This window comes from Eublepharis macularius, chromosome 12, assembly GCF_028583425.1.
Source record: "Eublepharis macularius isolate TG4126 chromosome 12, MPM_Emac_v1.0, whole genome shotgun sequence".
Classification (NCBI taxonomy): Eukaryota; Metazoa; Chordata; class Lepidosauria; order Squamata; family Eublepharidae; genus Eublepharis; species Eublepharis macularius.
In genome coordinates this window covers 65,632,660-65,648,140 of record NC_072801.1, presented here as the reverse complement: position 1 = coordinate 65,648,140, position 15,481 = coordinate 65,632,660, and the positions used below count along the sequence as shown (strand labels likewise).

Sequence of the window (15,481 nt, the reverse complement as noted above, 5' to 3'; positions counted from 1 at the left end):
TCTCTATCTCCCCATCAGTGTTTCCCTTCTCCTGTTCCAATAACTAGACTATTTTTTCCTAAACACACGAATAGTCTCTAACTGTGACTGGAAGTACATATCCTCTATTATCTGACCCTTTTAGGTGGATATGCCTGGGATGGAGGCTGGGACCTTCCACAAGTGAAGCAGGCAATCTACTGTTGAGTCATAGACCCGGACATTTGTTTCCCCTTAAACAGTGGTGTAGCGGCGAAAGTGACAAGACGAAGATTTGCATGACCCAAGTTCAATTCCCCACTCTGCCATGACAGTTGTCTGGGTCCCTTGCCTACCTCACAGGGCTGTTGTGAGAATAAAAAGGAGAAATACGTAAACTATTTTGGGTACCCTTTGGGAAGAAAGGTGGAGTATAAAGCAAAATTTAAAAAAATTTAAATCGTCATTAGGGTTGGCTTAACCATTACGTTATGAAAGCTGTAGAATAGGATTGGAAACTCTACCTGGGGCAGAATCTCTCGACAACTATTGAGAGCTAGGTGGAGTGTGAATAGTATACCTATCTTGCTGTTGCTCCATTGGTTACACGTTAGTTTCTGGGTTCAGTTCACGGTACTGGTTATTCTCTACAAAGCCTTCCATGGCTTTCGACCCACATTTCTGAAGAACCAGCTTTCCAATATACACCTCTGCAACAGCTTCACTCATCTGAGAAAAGCATTCTTAAAGTGCCAGCCTGCAAACAGGCAAGGTCAACAGGTACCCTTACCTGGGGCATTCTCTGTTGTGGTGCCCACCACGTGGAACAGCCTGCCTGACGAGGCCAGGAAAGCTGCCAGGCTCCTATCTTTCCACAGACTGTATAAAACCAGGGATCCCAAGCGGCCACTGGTGGCGGGCGATCTACCGGCAGTTTACCTGCTTGCCTGCCAGTCACCAGAAACCAGTGGAAAGTTCTGGGCCACGCGGAGACCGCTCACCACCAACAGGCACCCCGGGAACATGTCTGGCATGCGTGATCCCAGAGGACATGACAATGTCACGTCTGGAAGGGACGTCACTGCGCCAGCTGCAGAAGTGCTCCCACACTTCTTTTCTATAATGTATTTAATCATTCTTTAAATTCTCCTCATGTGATTTTCAAAGAATCAGCCCTGCACAGAGTGTGGGAACACTCCTGCAGCCAGCATGACAACATCACTTCTGGCGGTCATGCCATCATGCAAGCGCTGGGAAAATATACACACGGAAGGCACACTAAGAGCCAGGTCCCCCTCCTCCCCTGCCAGGAGGGTACGGGAACCTGGCAATCCTAGTTGGAACCAACCAGCTTTTCTGAGGGAGACAAAAGGAACAGAATTGTGGAACCCACAAGGAAAAAAAGCTATGTGGGATGGTGGCTATAGGGGGAACTGGGTGAGATTGAGTGAAAAAGCTGCCAATTCGTCTCCAGCGTTTCAACTGTTGGCCATAAACAATCCTATTTCTGGATGTTTCTAAAAACCAGAATGTCTTTTCCAGCACCCTCACCAAACTTCAGCTTCCTGTAGTTGGGCCAGAGAGACTAAATTATTTTTGTGGGTGCCATCAATCATGAAAGTCCAAACTGCAGCTTGGTTTGTTAAGGGTGTCAGTGGTGTTTGTTTTTTAAAAGTATCGATCATTATTTTATTTTTAATAATAAATACTTCCATTGCACTAAGGGATCTCCATGGGGCCTCTTCTTCTTCTTTTTTTAAAGATATTCTCTTTGTATTATAATCCTTTGTTTAATAAAAGGCCCTTGCCTGTAGCTGATTTAGATTCTAAATGAGATAATTTTAAGAGACAAATGCAGGAAAGAGAAAGGCCAAGACAGAAGGATCAATAAATACATTTGTCATCTTGTAAAAAGTCAGCAATCCCCCAACCCCAGGAAAACAGGCATAAAATAGTCGATGAAGGAAAAATTACTTAGTTGCCATTTTGGGAGCCAGCCCCAATGAATCATGTTTAATTGTCTCCATACTTCTTGTTCTTCCACAAGATGGCTGCTTTCCAAGCAAGGGGCATCCCTTTTGCGACCCAATTCTCCTCATTTTCCAGAAGTAAAAACCCCATCGAGTACAGGCAAGAGTTCAGAGAAGATGGTCCAGTCACCTTCTTCATCCACCTCATACATCCCACCGTCTCCTCAGTCATATTCTTCAGGGCCTCTCTTGACATGCATTCTCCTCCTGAAGATGGAATAGAGGCCAAAGGCTTGGTAGAACCACAGGAAGCGTTACCCATTAAGCAGTGGCCCTCGTGTCTTCTTTGGGCTCTTGAAAACGGCACGCAGGCAGCGGCAACAAGCACTGCTCCCCCCACACTATGGTTCCCAACCAGGATTGGGCTCATCCAGTATTTGTAAACAGAGGGAACTTCATTCCTAAACAGTGAAGGCATCCTACTGCCATGCCTAGCTGAGCCTTCACACAACCACTGGATAAACAAGCTGCCGTTCTTCTCTCTACCAATGCAAAAGACCCAATAGCTTCTTCTCCCTCAACCCAACAGCGCTTATGTTTTGAGCTTCCTTGAGTAACCAGAGTTAGAGAGATGGCTGGCCAGTCTTTTAACATCTCAATCTAGTAGTCATTAATGCAACCACCCATTCTTCAGTCGCCATGGAAACCAGTCACAACACCCCATTTTTATCATCTTCATCTGACCATGAAAGAATTACTAAAATCTCCAGGGCCATCTAGACGCCAAGTTCACATTCCTCACAGCAGGTAGTATTAAACAGCCAGTTCAGTTATCTCTGCCTTTCTTTTTGAAAACAGCTGACCTCAGTAACCCAACTCATCAGTGTCTGCTGCACCACTGTTTTTCTCTCTGTGGCAGCCTAAGAAACCAACTGATTGCTCCCCAAACCACCCTGGTAACCAATACACTGCTCTCCTTGGCAACTAAGTTCCCATGGTAATCCAACAACCCTGCTCTGTTGCCATGGTTACCAGTGCATTGCTCTAGCGTCCTATTCTCCTGTGCCCTTCCAACCCTGAGATGGAATTACCTCCAGGAACCAAAGTATTAGGGTTATCCCAGTTTCCCAACTAATCTCATCCTTTGGCCGTCACCAGCCCCACCCCTGCCAACCTTGTCTGGTGATCGAGAAACTCTTAGTTATAAAAACATGAGGTCTTTGATCACCATGGTAACCATTCCCCTATCTAGCAATTGATCACCCACCACCAGTTCTTCTTCTTAAGGACCAGTTATTCCCTGGCAACCAAATCCCATGTACTGGCCAACCTCTTCCCAGAAAGAGGTTGCCACAAGCAATGCTGCTTCTCCCTTTATTCATACTTCTGATCTTTATTCCATCCCCCATTGCCACCCCATAATCCTCATGGAACGTGGGTCCCTGTGAGATGGAGGCGGCAGAGGCAACATGGACGATGTGAGGGATGGGTCGGGGGATGTCAGTGATCTCTGAGGGGACAGAATTTGTTGAGAGTCTCCATCCTCATCGCTCGGTAGGCGGGCAAATGCTGTCCAGATGCCCCGGGGGCGTGGCTTATCCCCTGGGGCTGGTGTGGGGTCGCCGTGTACGCGCTGGTGGCGAATGAGTGTGGAGGACCGGCCAAAACTCTTGCCACAGCGAGCACAGCGGTAAGGGCGGGCCCCCGTGTGGGCTCGCTGGTGCACCGTGAGGTAGGAGCTGTCTCCGTAGCATTTGCCGCAGACATTGCATTTGAAAGGTTTCTCACCCGAGTGGATTATCTGGTGGCGGATGAGGTGGGAGCTCTCCGAGAAGGATTTATCACACTGGGTGCAGCGGTAAAGCTTGACGCCCGTGTGCGTGCGCTCGTGACGCACCAGGTCTGACCGCTGAGAGAAGCTCTTGGTGCAGGAGTGGCACCCAAACGGTCTCTCCCCCGTGTGTACCCGCTGGTGTCGTATCAGGTGCGAGCTCAATGTGAACCTCTTCCCACAGTCTGGACAGTCAAAGAATTTGGGGGGAGCAGCGCCCATTCGGCGGTAGCCTAGGTGACAGTGCCGGCTGCCCCAGGGACGCCTCCCTCGGGAGGGCTTTTCACCTCTGGCTTTGGCACTGGTGAGACCACCGCTGACGCTACCCCCACTGCCCTGCAGTGCTTCGCAGGCCACTTCCCAGTCCAGGACAGGTGGGGCGACCATGGGGGTATCCTCTGGAGCAGGGCCATTGGGTCGTATGTGGGCTTCCTCCTCTTCCTCTTCCCATTCTTCATTCTCACTAGTGGTTGCATTGTCTGGCAAGAGGGGAAAGAAAAAAGCAAATTAGGATTGTGATGATTAAAATTAAGAATGATATATGTGGGGGGTTTAAAATGTTTTTGAAAAAATCATTTTACTCAGTACAGCACGGATATCGGAAACACCCAGATCTCAGTTCAAGGCTAATAAAGTACCAATTATTTCAATTAATGCGGTTCCATCTACTTAGGATATACATCTCTACTCAAATCCAAACTCATTCTTAACTATAAAAAGTAAAGGAGGGGGCCCTCTCTTTCTCAAAAACACTGCTCGTTTCTGCAGGCTGTAATTAATCCAAAAGGGTTGAGTGTGGGTCTTATTACTTATTTATTTACCTCATATTATATCCCACCTTTCTCCAAAGTGGCTTACATCATTTCCCCCTCCTTTTGACCTTCACAACAACCCTGTGAGGTAGGTTAGGCTAAGAGTATGTGACTGGTCCAAGATCACCCAGCAAACTTCCATGGCAGGGGTTTCAAACTTGGGTTTCCTAGACCTTCGTCTGACGCTCTAACCCCTACACCACGCTGGCTCTCTATGACAGCGTTCTACTCATACTTCTCTCTGGCCACTGTGGTGGTTTTCCTCTGCTGCAATGATTGCTTCCACTACCCCGAGCGTTTCTACATGTGCACAAACATTGTTTATTAAGAAGTCGTTATGCACGTAGAAATGCTAGCAGCAGACCAAGTTAGTACTGCAGCCTCTGCAATGGCCAGAGTAGTGCATGGGGAAAGATGTTATAAGATCCAAGCCAAAACGTTTGCCCTTCCACAATTACCCTAAAATGAAGGATATTTCCTTTAACTATAAGTCAGGATCTAAAATAATGTCAAACTAGTTCTACATGCCCAAAGGGAAATTCTGTTTCTTGCGGTTTACCAGCCAGGTTTTTTAATCTGGTAGCAACATCCCCTGCAATTGTCTTGTTTCAGATGATGTGAGAGTCCATGGAGTGCTAGGCAAGACTTGGGGAGAGATTTCCCGGCTCCTGGATACAATAGTCTAAAAGTGAATCTTCAAAGGATGAGTTATCAGGAATTGAACCTAGGACTATCAGCGCAAATTAAGAGGCAAAGGAAGGCACAATCCAAGGCCATTCCATGACACCACAGCATTTGGCTCCAAGACAGTGTACCACCCCTTTAAACTCGCTACAACTGTGCTGGGGATGAGGGCTCTAACAGGGTAACCAAAGAGTTTGGAACAAAAGAAGTGAATTAAGTATAAATAAAAACGTAATACAAATGATTAAAACACTGGTATATAATTTAATTCAACAAATAAAAGTGCATACATATGATTAAAATCATCAAAAGTGTGGCTCAACATATAACTACCAAACCCTTGTGTGTGTGTACACGCGCACGCGCATGCACACACACACACAGTAGACTCACACATATACAGGTATGTTAGTACATTTTATCTCCCTATGTATAGAACTAGAACCAGATGCATTTCAGCCCAAGGGCCTTCCTCAGTGGTATATATTCAAATAAAGCACTCCATCAATATAGCTAATAAATCAAAAAATATCTGACCTGGCAGAAAATAGACACAAAGATGTACAAAACAGCATGGAATAAATTCATTCAAATCTTCCTACAGAACTGCTTAAAATGCAAAATGGGCAACATACCTAGATTAAAGTTCTTTCTTTGCCCATAGATCTTCTGAAGTCAGATCAGAAGTATACAAATCAAAGATGAAATGCTAAGCCATGACCAGAAATGAAGCTTCTAACAGCCAACAGATCCAGCTAAAGGAGGAGTATATAAGAACTGAACTGAGCTTGGAACGCTGGAGCAACGCCTGCTGCCTTCGGAACTGTCCCTGGTCCTGATTGTGATCAGATACAGGAAACCACTTCTATGAAGCCTACAACCCACTTCCCACGTGTTACTCTTAACTCCTTTTACCTGCCTTGGTCACTCTCTGCTACAGATCAGTTTCTCAGACCTTGTGTAGCATCCCATTTGTTTTCAGAACAAGACAATATCAAAATGAGAAAAGAATGGGAGTGTCAACAATGACCAAACAAGCAGCAATGCACATGTTGTTTTCTTGAGTGAATTTTACAGGGCTATGTCTTCCCCTTCCCATAATGCCTTTGTCCACAGCAAAGGGAAGAATACTGGTATGATCAGAAGCGGAGCCAAGAACTCCAGAAGAAAATGACCAAAGTGTTCACATTTATTTGTTTTAAAAATTGTAAACTGTTTTTCCTGATCTCAAAGTAGCAAGCAATTGTATACAAGTAGATGGACAAACAGACAGGTAGATAGAAAAGCAACTATTAAAACATGCACCAATTCATAAGTACCAGCAGCCATAATGATATAGAAACTTCCTAAATAGATGCAAAGAACAAATGATTTTTTTTTAAATCTGAAATTAGAAACCAAAGAGGAGTCAATCTAGCACATTTTGATCCTGTCTTTTATCCAAAAAAACTCAGGACAGCACACATTGTTCTCTTCTTATTTTATCCTCACAACAACCCTGTGGGGTAGACTACTCTGAGAAAGGATGACTGGTCAAGTCTGCTTCATGACTGAGCAAGAACATAAATCCATGTATCTCTGGTCCCAATTCAAGACTACAATGATTGTATCACACTGGCTCTCTGGGTCTAGATGAACCAGTAACCCAAGTCAAAGAGGAACTCAGTTTGGGGGACCCTGAAGGTCTGCTCTCCCAGTTAGCCCAGAACTTAAGAACTCCCAGGCCCACTTCCTAGAGATGCAAACTGGCCCAGCAGATTATAGACCACTGTGTGTGTGTAAAATGCCATCAAGTCGCAACTAACTTATAGCGACCCCTGCTGGAGTTTTCAAGGCAAGAGACTAACAGGTGGTTTTGCCACTGCCTGCCTCTGCATAGCGACTCTGGACTTCCTTGATGGTCTCCCATCCAAATATTCACCAGGGCCAACCTTGCTTAGCTTCAGAGACCTAACAAGATCAAGCTAGGCTGGGTCATCCAGGTAAGGGCCACAGAGCAATACAGGCGTACAATTCTCCAAGCACGGGCCCTATATAAGAAGATGGTCCTTAACCAGGGGAGGGGCAGACCAGGTTGTGAGGGCTTCGCTACAACACAGCTGGCTCTGGTTCTGACATTCGCTACATAAGGATCACCCTTGGAGTCGTCTTGAGGTTCTCCAGCCAACGTCTAGCAAAACTCACTCTTCGTTGCGCATTCCTCTGCCCAACTGCTCCAGCCCTTGTGACCTCTTAAAGTAAAGACTGCCCCAGCAAAAACCTGGCTTCACCTCAGACTAGATATCAGGCATGCTTCCTCTTCTGAAGCTGAACCCCTTACATAAAAGTGAAGGAGGAGGACGGCGGAAATCCTGCCAACAGCACCTGACGCCAAATAGAACCAAGGACGCTCTCAACACACTGTGCTAGATCTGCTAGCCTCCCTCTGGTGTGAGATGATGTAACTGTTTACACACCTGCGTGGGCATCTCTGCTGCTTTTGCTTTCTTCTGGTCCTTGGTCCAGATCCTCGTTCTGGACTAGCGGTTCTTCTTTTCGTTCCATCCAGGAGATTATGTTAGGTTTAACTATGGGGAAGCCTGCTCGTAAATGGAAAACAGAGATCTTATGCTGAAATCCCATCTGTCTCTAAAAGCATCTCATATCATGCCCTGTGTCCCAGTTTGGGATGCAGGAATGGATGAACCGTTATCCCATTCCATGAAAGCAGAACCTTTAGATCTAATGCTTCTTTTTTATTTTGTTTTTTTTCATGGCTTGTTTTCTACTTTCAGCTATTTATAGAATGGTCATCTTTTAAAGAACTGGCTTTTAAATCATTCTTTTTAAAACAGTCAATTGACCCATGAAATAGGGGCCAAACTTTTTAAAGCATTAATTATATTTAGACTCACTACAACCAAATAAAAATATTGCATCATCATCAAGTGTGATCCTTATGCTAATTACTCAAATATATTAGCTATTGTAAAAACCACGAGAAGCACATTTGAAAAACCGTAATACTTGTTTCATGGTTTCGCTGCTTTCATAACCGGCACAGGGGTCAACTGCTTTACTATTAAATGTAATGATTAGCAAGCAAAGAATAAAAGTTTATTACGGAAAAAGTCTCCCCTTGCCTTATTAGAAACAATGCCACATTTACACCAAGACCGGGAGCTTGCTTGCACATAAATGCCGCTTCAGAACGCCAGGCGTCAAATGGTGCTTGGACGCCTTACCCAAAGAGATGACATTCCCGTAATTCTCCTGCATCACATCTCTATAGAGGTCCTTCCGCCGTTCGTCCAGGATACTCCATTCCTCCATTGCAGCCCCCAGAGCCCCTGTAATGGCATGGGATTTAAACAACATACAAAGTTGTCACACTTCATTACGCCTTACTGCCCCTTAAGGCTTCACTGAATCACAACACAAATTAAATTTCAAGCATGCATTCAAAATAAAGCTTGTAACATGAAAAACAGCTTACGTAACTTCGTACCATTGACTGAAGCTGGCAGTTTAGGTACAGATTTATACAAAGCTTCCATCTAGCTGTAGAAAGCCATTCATATATTCTCAACAAATACCACATTTGTATCTTTCTCCCAGGATAGGGGAGGTCAAGGCAGAGTGACTGTCCCAAGGCAACCCGCTGAGCAGGGATTCGAATCCAGGACTCCCTTATCCGACCCCAACAGCATATCCATTACTCCTTTGTAGATGTCCCTCCCTGGTGCAGGCATTTGGGGGTAGGCGTTAAGCGAGTGAAACCTGGAGCAAGTGAATAGTGAAATCCTAAACAGAGTTACTCCAGTCTAAGCCCATTGAAATCAATTGGCTTAGACTGGAATAACTCTGTTTAGAATTTCACTGTAAATGTACCCCTGCAATTAAATGGCAAACCCTCCAATTAGAGTGCATGCATAAGGAATCTGAGTTATCAAACACTGCAGATGACAGGTCAGATTTGGGAACATGTATACAATTATGAAAACAGATGACAGGTTAGCCACGGGAGCCAGGAAATCAAAGCAGAAGAGATTATCTTAAACATTTGTGAAGGTTCGCTTCAGAATCCACAAGGAAGGGGATGGCGTGCACACAAATTAGGTCTGTGGAGATGTTCAGACAAGATCACATTCATTTAGCGCAGATTAATTTACCTGAAGTCATTGGCACCACATCGGGCTATAATGGTAATAAACCGAAGGGATTAGAATACTTTTCTTATCCACAAGACTAGTTTTTTCCCCCACTCCCCTCTCTCACAAACCTAAAACTTGGGGTCACCCAGTGTAACCATTCAGGATGGCCTCTTCACACCATGAAAAATTAACTTGCGGAACTCACTGTCACAAGATACAGTGAGTGTCGACTTGCTAGCTTAGATTGACTTCTAAAGGGGCCTGGGCCAGTTCCCACAGGATAGGTCTGTCAACAGCTGTGAGCCTGCAGGGCTAAACAGAACGTTCATATTCAGGGGCAGCCTACCTCTGAATGGGAGGTGAGGGGTCAGCGGGCTTGGCATTCAACTTCAGGCACAGATGTATCCGGTTGTCCGGTTTTGGACCCAGAATGCTGCACGGGGTGGTCCCTTCATCTGATCCACAGCACCTCTTGTGTTTTTTGCTTTGCCCATAAGAAAAGGAAAAATCCAAATTAACTCCATCCTTCCTGCAAACACTAAAAGACGGTTAATGCATCACAGTGGAGCTGCCCTGGTGACTGCTCTGCCCCATCATGCCAGCCTTGCAGAAATGTTAGCCCTGAATAACTGGCAGAGATATATGGTATAGAGGGGTCAACTTCTGCATCACATTGAAGGGGGATTTGGGAAGGTGGGCAGGTGCTCTTTGCCCCCTCCCAACTGGCTCCGGTGGCCGGTTTTCTCAATGACAGCTGGTGGGGCCAGCTGCACAATGGGTGGAGGTCCTACAAGCCCACCACTAGCCCACCTGGGCCAGTCGAGTGAGGATCTCCTCGTCCTCCCCCCAATCTAAAACTCCTGGCCCTGTTCCTCCTCCTCCCCTGCTTTTTGGCATGCATCTCCGCCCAGGGAAGCCCACTCACCCAGTGCCCTTCCTTGAGCTTGGTGGGAATGCAATTCCCCTGATGAGCCTGCCCCCTTCTTCTTGGAGGAGTGAGCACGGAGGAGGGGGGGTGATCTCAGGGGCCCAGCCCCTTTCTCCACCCTCAGCTGGTGGAAGAGAGAGAAGCACACACGCTTCAGTGCCTTGTGCGCCAACAGGAAGTTCCCTGCTCCATTCGCATCCCTCCGGCTCCAGTGGATGCCGTCTCTCTAGGAGTTACAGGAAATCGCAGCTCTATCACTTTAACTCTTGGCCGGACAGGGGCCGTGCGTGCACGATTTGATGCCTGCAATCCTGTCCCCCCGCCCTGTCCCCACGTTGTTCAAGCGTGCCTGCATCACTTAGTAAGAAACCTGGTTTAAAACACACGCCCTCCAGTTTCCGTGTCCAGGATTCTTCCATAGCTGCTCTTATTTAATGAGAATTTTTCTAACGTTCTTGCATATTTAAGAGTCAAGTTGCAAGGTTTGGATCAGAACTGGGTGGGTTTGACTGGCTCTGGAAGATGAGAAATGCCTCCCCTGAAATGTTTTGCGTTCGAGAGGATCAGAGGCCGTATGACAGTTCCGTCTGCGGGGTTAGATCCTGCAATGGGCTTTTCATGCATTGCACACATGGTGCTACCATCCAGGGATGTGTGAGCCAGCCATCGAATCTGTGAACTGACTGTATTGAAATCCATTTGTGTCTAAACTGATCGGTACAGGGTGACATAGAAACTGTGAAGATCACACCATCTCAAATGTGGAAACGTTATGCACAACCCTGTGAGGATCCACACACTATGCTGTGCATACTTTTTAAATAAACATACACAGGAACATATGTGTGCATACCGACTTAATACGTGCAAACAGTATACTTTCCTTGGATTCTTAGTTTCCACACCTTTCTCTATATCCTTTCCCTGATCAACTGTGTGCTCCCTGCCTCCTAACCTCCCCACCTCCAAGGCCTCCATTCTAGCTCTCACAAATCTACTGCCCCTTGCATTTGTCTCAGGTCTATTTTAATCAGACTGACAACCTCCTTTTTCCTATTGATAAATAGACAGCAAACATTCTGATAGCTTTGTTCCCTGAGAACATAGAATGTTCACAAACATTCACAGCCAGTCCACATAAGAGGCATCACTACTGCAGGGCGGATTACGCATTGTAATTTTGAATTACACTATTCGGATCAGGCATCTGATGAAGAGAACTTGATTCTCGAAAGCTTATGCTACAATAAAATAAAATTGGTTAGTCTTAAAAGTGCTACTGGACTCTTTTTGATTTTACTATGTAATCCTTGAGTCTCGGTGAGAAAGTCAGACTACAATGTAAATAAATAAATAACGTAAAAAAATAAGGGGAATGTCATGTTACAGTTTGAAAATACACTGTTTCCTACATTCACGCAACTTATTAATTGCATGAATTTTTAGTTCCATTAAATGTGGCGGCTTTCCATCATCCCAATCACGTGTTTGTTAGGCAGGTGTCTTCTCTTAATTTTGTGGAGTCTCGTCATTTTGTCATTGAATTTCTGAAGTGATTTTGAAGTATCAGATGCTAATGACAAAACGGCACATTGCAGTCAAGTATTCCCAGGAGATCCCAATCATTAAGCGAGAACCATTATCCTGCAATTGGACATGCAGTCCACAGAGACTGCATCCGTCTACTCAAGGTTGTTAAGGGGGTCCTGCATCCGATCTAAAACCATCAGAGTCACACCTCCTATCTCAAGATAACCATTGCTAGGGGTCAGAAACAACACCTCACATACGTTCCCTTGGGGATCCACTTATCCCATATCTGCTGTCAGCATTCCTGTTCAGTAACAGGCCTTGTAATCATTGGCAGAGGAGATCAGCCGTTTGAATGGGAGATGAAGAAAGCATGTGCATGCCTGGTGAGATGCAGTATTTCAACTTACATTGTGTAGTGTGTGGTACAAGATAATCAAATTGTGTTCATTTCACTTGTGACTCACAATTTAAATTTTAAAAGTTGCTTGTATCTTACGGTGACCCTATGATAAATGACCTCCAAAATGTCCTATCATTAACAACACTGCTTCCTTTATTGAACAAACCATCTCATGATAGGTCTTCCTCTTTTCCTACTGCCTTCAACTTTTCCTAGCATTATTGTCTTTTACAGTGAGTCTTGTTTTCTCCTGATGTCTCCGCAATAGGACAGAATAGAGTTCTCATCACAAACACCCACAGGCGGTAAATAACCAACAGGTGGCGCCACTGACCCATATCATCCAAAGCAGGTAGGAAACAGATGCAAAATCTATAGCTGTCACTCTAGGGAGGGATTTGTACCTTTTCGTCATGTATTCCCATTTCCTCTGTTTTCTGTCTGTTTTTAAGTTGAGCGCCTCTTTGGGCTGAGAGCTGCTCTTCTTTTGTAAAAGCCCTTCCCATGTTTTAAATACTATATAAATAGTAAAAATCAGGTGCACGCTTGTGTGTGTCTGTTTGCAGTCCTTTTTGGGAATTTTTGAAGAATGAGGGGGAGGGGTCCTGCCATTCTAAATTCAACCTTGGGTTGCCAGCCTCCAGGTGAGACCTGGAGATCTCCCAGAATAGCAGTTGATCTCCAGACTACAGAGATCAGTTTCCGTCCCCTGGATAAAGTGGCTATTTTGGAGGGTGGCCTCTTTAGCATCATTTTAGCTGTTGAGCTCCTTAGACTCTGCCCCCCAAATCCCCAGGAATTTCCCAACCTGGAGGTGGCAACCCAAATTCAACCTTCTTCATCTTCCTGTAATAACTGTGGAGTCTTGAGGTTGATCCATGTGCTTCTTCCACAGGGACAAAGGTTCAGTTGGACTGCTCACTCACTAATACCTACAACTAGAATTTAGCAGCTCTGGCCAAAACGTTCCCTTCCTGGCCTCTTGCCGCAAAATGATGACTCAAATTCAGAATTTGTATGTATTTGATCTTTACCTCACACTTCCTCCAAGAAGCTCAAGGGTGGTACATATGGTTCTCATTTCCATCTCTCAGTTTTATCCTCACAACAACCCTGTAAGTAGGCTAGGCTGAGAGAGAAATTATAATCCAGTACCGTGTAACCACAACTACACTGAGGTGGGAATGTTCGTATTGTTATGATGCACACACACACACACACGAAGATGCATTAAGGTAGAAAGTGGATAGATGATGCTGTATATTATGGTGCCACATGGAGATCTGCACAGGGCAACACATTCTGGGTGGCAACTAGACAGATGAGAGAAAGGTTTTTAATCGTTGCAAATTGGCATCATATACCCTATTACATTGTTTTTTGAGATGTCCTTGAAACTGACTGTACTAAGAGTCTCTCTGCACAAGAGTTCTTACACTACCAGAATCAAGTGAAAGATCTTACACTTGTTCTCCTATTTTAAATATACATGCACTGCTAGGGAGACAGAGGACACTTGAATATAAGACCTCACAGAAAATAAGTCACTTGAGCGTCCCCGTGTAAGATGTCTTGTGTAGAGAGACCCTAATTCAGACTGTATAATCTGCGCTGGGTCTAGGGTTGCCAGCTCCAAGTTGGGAAATTCCTGGAGATCTTGGGGGTGAAACCTGGAGAAACCTGGAGAAAGTGGGGTTTGGGGAGGGAAAGGACCTTGACATGGCATAATGCCAGAGTCCATCCTCTAAAGCAGCCATTTTCTCCAGGTGAACTGATCTCTGTGACCTGGAGACCAGTAGTAATTCCAGGAGATCTCCAGCCACTACTTGGAGGCTGGCAATCCTAGTTGAGTCTTGGTGAGAAAGGTGGACTATAAGTAATGTGAATAAAACAAATAAAGTCCACAACCAACAACACTAACATACAGTGCAATCCTCAGCAGAAGCCCTCGGGTCCTTCCTTTGAAAATTATTTCTTTATTAGGAGAGCAGGAGCTGAATCTAGTTGCACCTTAGAGACCAACAAGATTTTCAGGGTATAGGTTTTTGAGATTCAAAGGTCCCTTCTTCAATTATTTATTTATTTGGGAGGAAATGAATTCTGTACGTGCTCAGAGGGACTCAGCCTTAGCTGTCACTGTGTGTGAGTGTTTCTGTGTGTGTGTCCCGTCAACCATGTTAGTTGTATTCCAAGCATTCTCCTTGACGCCGATATTAAAGCATTGAGAAAATCCTAGCACAAATCCTGAGGAGAAAACTACATTTCCCATGAAGCTCGCCGTCTCAACGGCCATCTTAAATGGAGTCCAAACATGTCCCTTAGAGTCAGGCGCTACACGCTGAGTTGATGGAAGAATAAAACTACCCTTCCCAAGCTCCCTTGTGACCTCCGCCTCCGCCTGCCATCGTAACTGTAGTCCAAACATCTCTTTTACGGCCATAGTGACTAACGAACGAAAGGCGTAGCGAAGAGGGTGCCAAACTACAGCCCCCATATTGCATCGCGGAGCGGTTTCTGACGCCATCTTCTATGTAGTCCAAACTTCCCCCCAGTGCCCATAGAGCCGGATGTGTCTGATGTGGTCCAGAAAACTACGCTTTCCATCAGCCCCCACGCGGCGATGTTCCTTTTTAGGCTTCCTGGGGCCGCCATGATGGGTTTTTGTGTGTGTGTATGTGTGTATATGTGAGTGAATGTGGTGTGTGTATCACTATGTGTAACTGAGTGAGTGAATGTGAAAGAGAAGGAGGAAGAAGAGAGAATGAGAGGGACGGGAGGAGGGGGCTCCGCCTGCGCCGTGGGGCCTAGCTCTCTCCCCTTAGAGGAGCTGTGGGGGGGCCCGAACCCCACTCCTAGACTGGCAAATTTGGAGGGGGGTGGGTGGGTTTAAAGCCCCTCTTATGTGGGGGGAGGGGCAGCTGGGCAGCTCAGAGCCCCCTTGAGAAAAGCTGTGGGGAGGGGCACCAGACACCCCCCACTCTCTAAATTGTAAGGGAAGGGGGCTTGCTTTTTAGCACTGAAGCAAGGGGAAGCTTAGAGGGCCCCACCCCACTGCATAATCACGGGATTTTGCAAGGTTAACAGCTTCCCCCTTTCCTTCCTTGGCAGGGGGAAGGAGGTTGCTAAGGAGGGGGACTGGGCCTCTTGGATTTCGAGGGAGACAGAGGGAGGGCTAGATATGCTACCCTAAATTAAAAAGAAGAGCTAAACAATATTTGGGGTGGGGGACAGA

At 45.7% G+C, this 15,481-nt stretch overlaps 1 protein-coding gene across 1 annotated transcript; it reads right to left on the bottom strand.

Moving 5' to 3' along the window:
* Positions 1–1,768: 1,768 nt before the first annotated feature.
* Positions 1,769–10,477, bottom strand: LOC129338217 (zinc finger protein 436-like). The gene is made up of 5 exons (XM_054992274.1): positions 10,314–10,477; positions 9,735–9,872; positions 8,480–8,584; positions 7,712–7,834; positions 1,769–4,238 (listed from the first exon to the last, which is right to left on the bottom strand). The coding sequence occupies exons 2-5, from the start codon at positions 9,769–9,771 to the stop codon at positions 3,322–3,324; spliced, it is 1,182 nt and encodes a 393-aa protein (XP_054848249.1). The 5' UTR covers positions 9,772–9,872; positions 10,314–10,477; the 3' UTR covers positions 1,769–3,321.
* Positions 10,478–15,481: the final 5,004 nt, after the last annotated feature.

Bases quoted from the DNA above. Each gene is read 5' to 3' on its own strand.
- LOC129338217 (XM_054992274.1), bottom strand. From the start codon at position 9,771: ATGCCAAGCCCGCTGACCCCTCACCTCCCATTCAGAG. The intron at 8,585-9,734 runs GTAGGCTGCCCC...ATGCCATTACAG, and splicing joins CCCTCACCTCCCATTCAGAG to GGGCTCTGGGGGCTGCAATG. The intron at 4,239-7,711 runs GTGTGTAAACAG...CCCTCTTGCCAG, and splicing joins CAGCAGAGATGCCCACGCAG to ACAATGCAACCACTAGTGAG.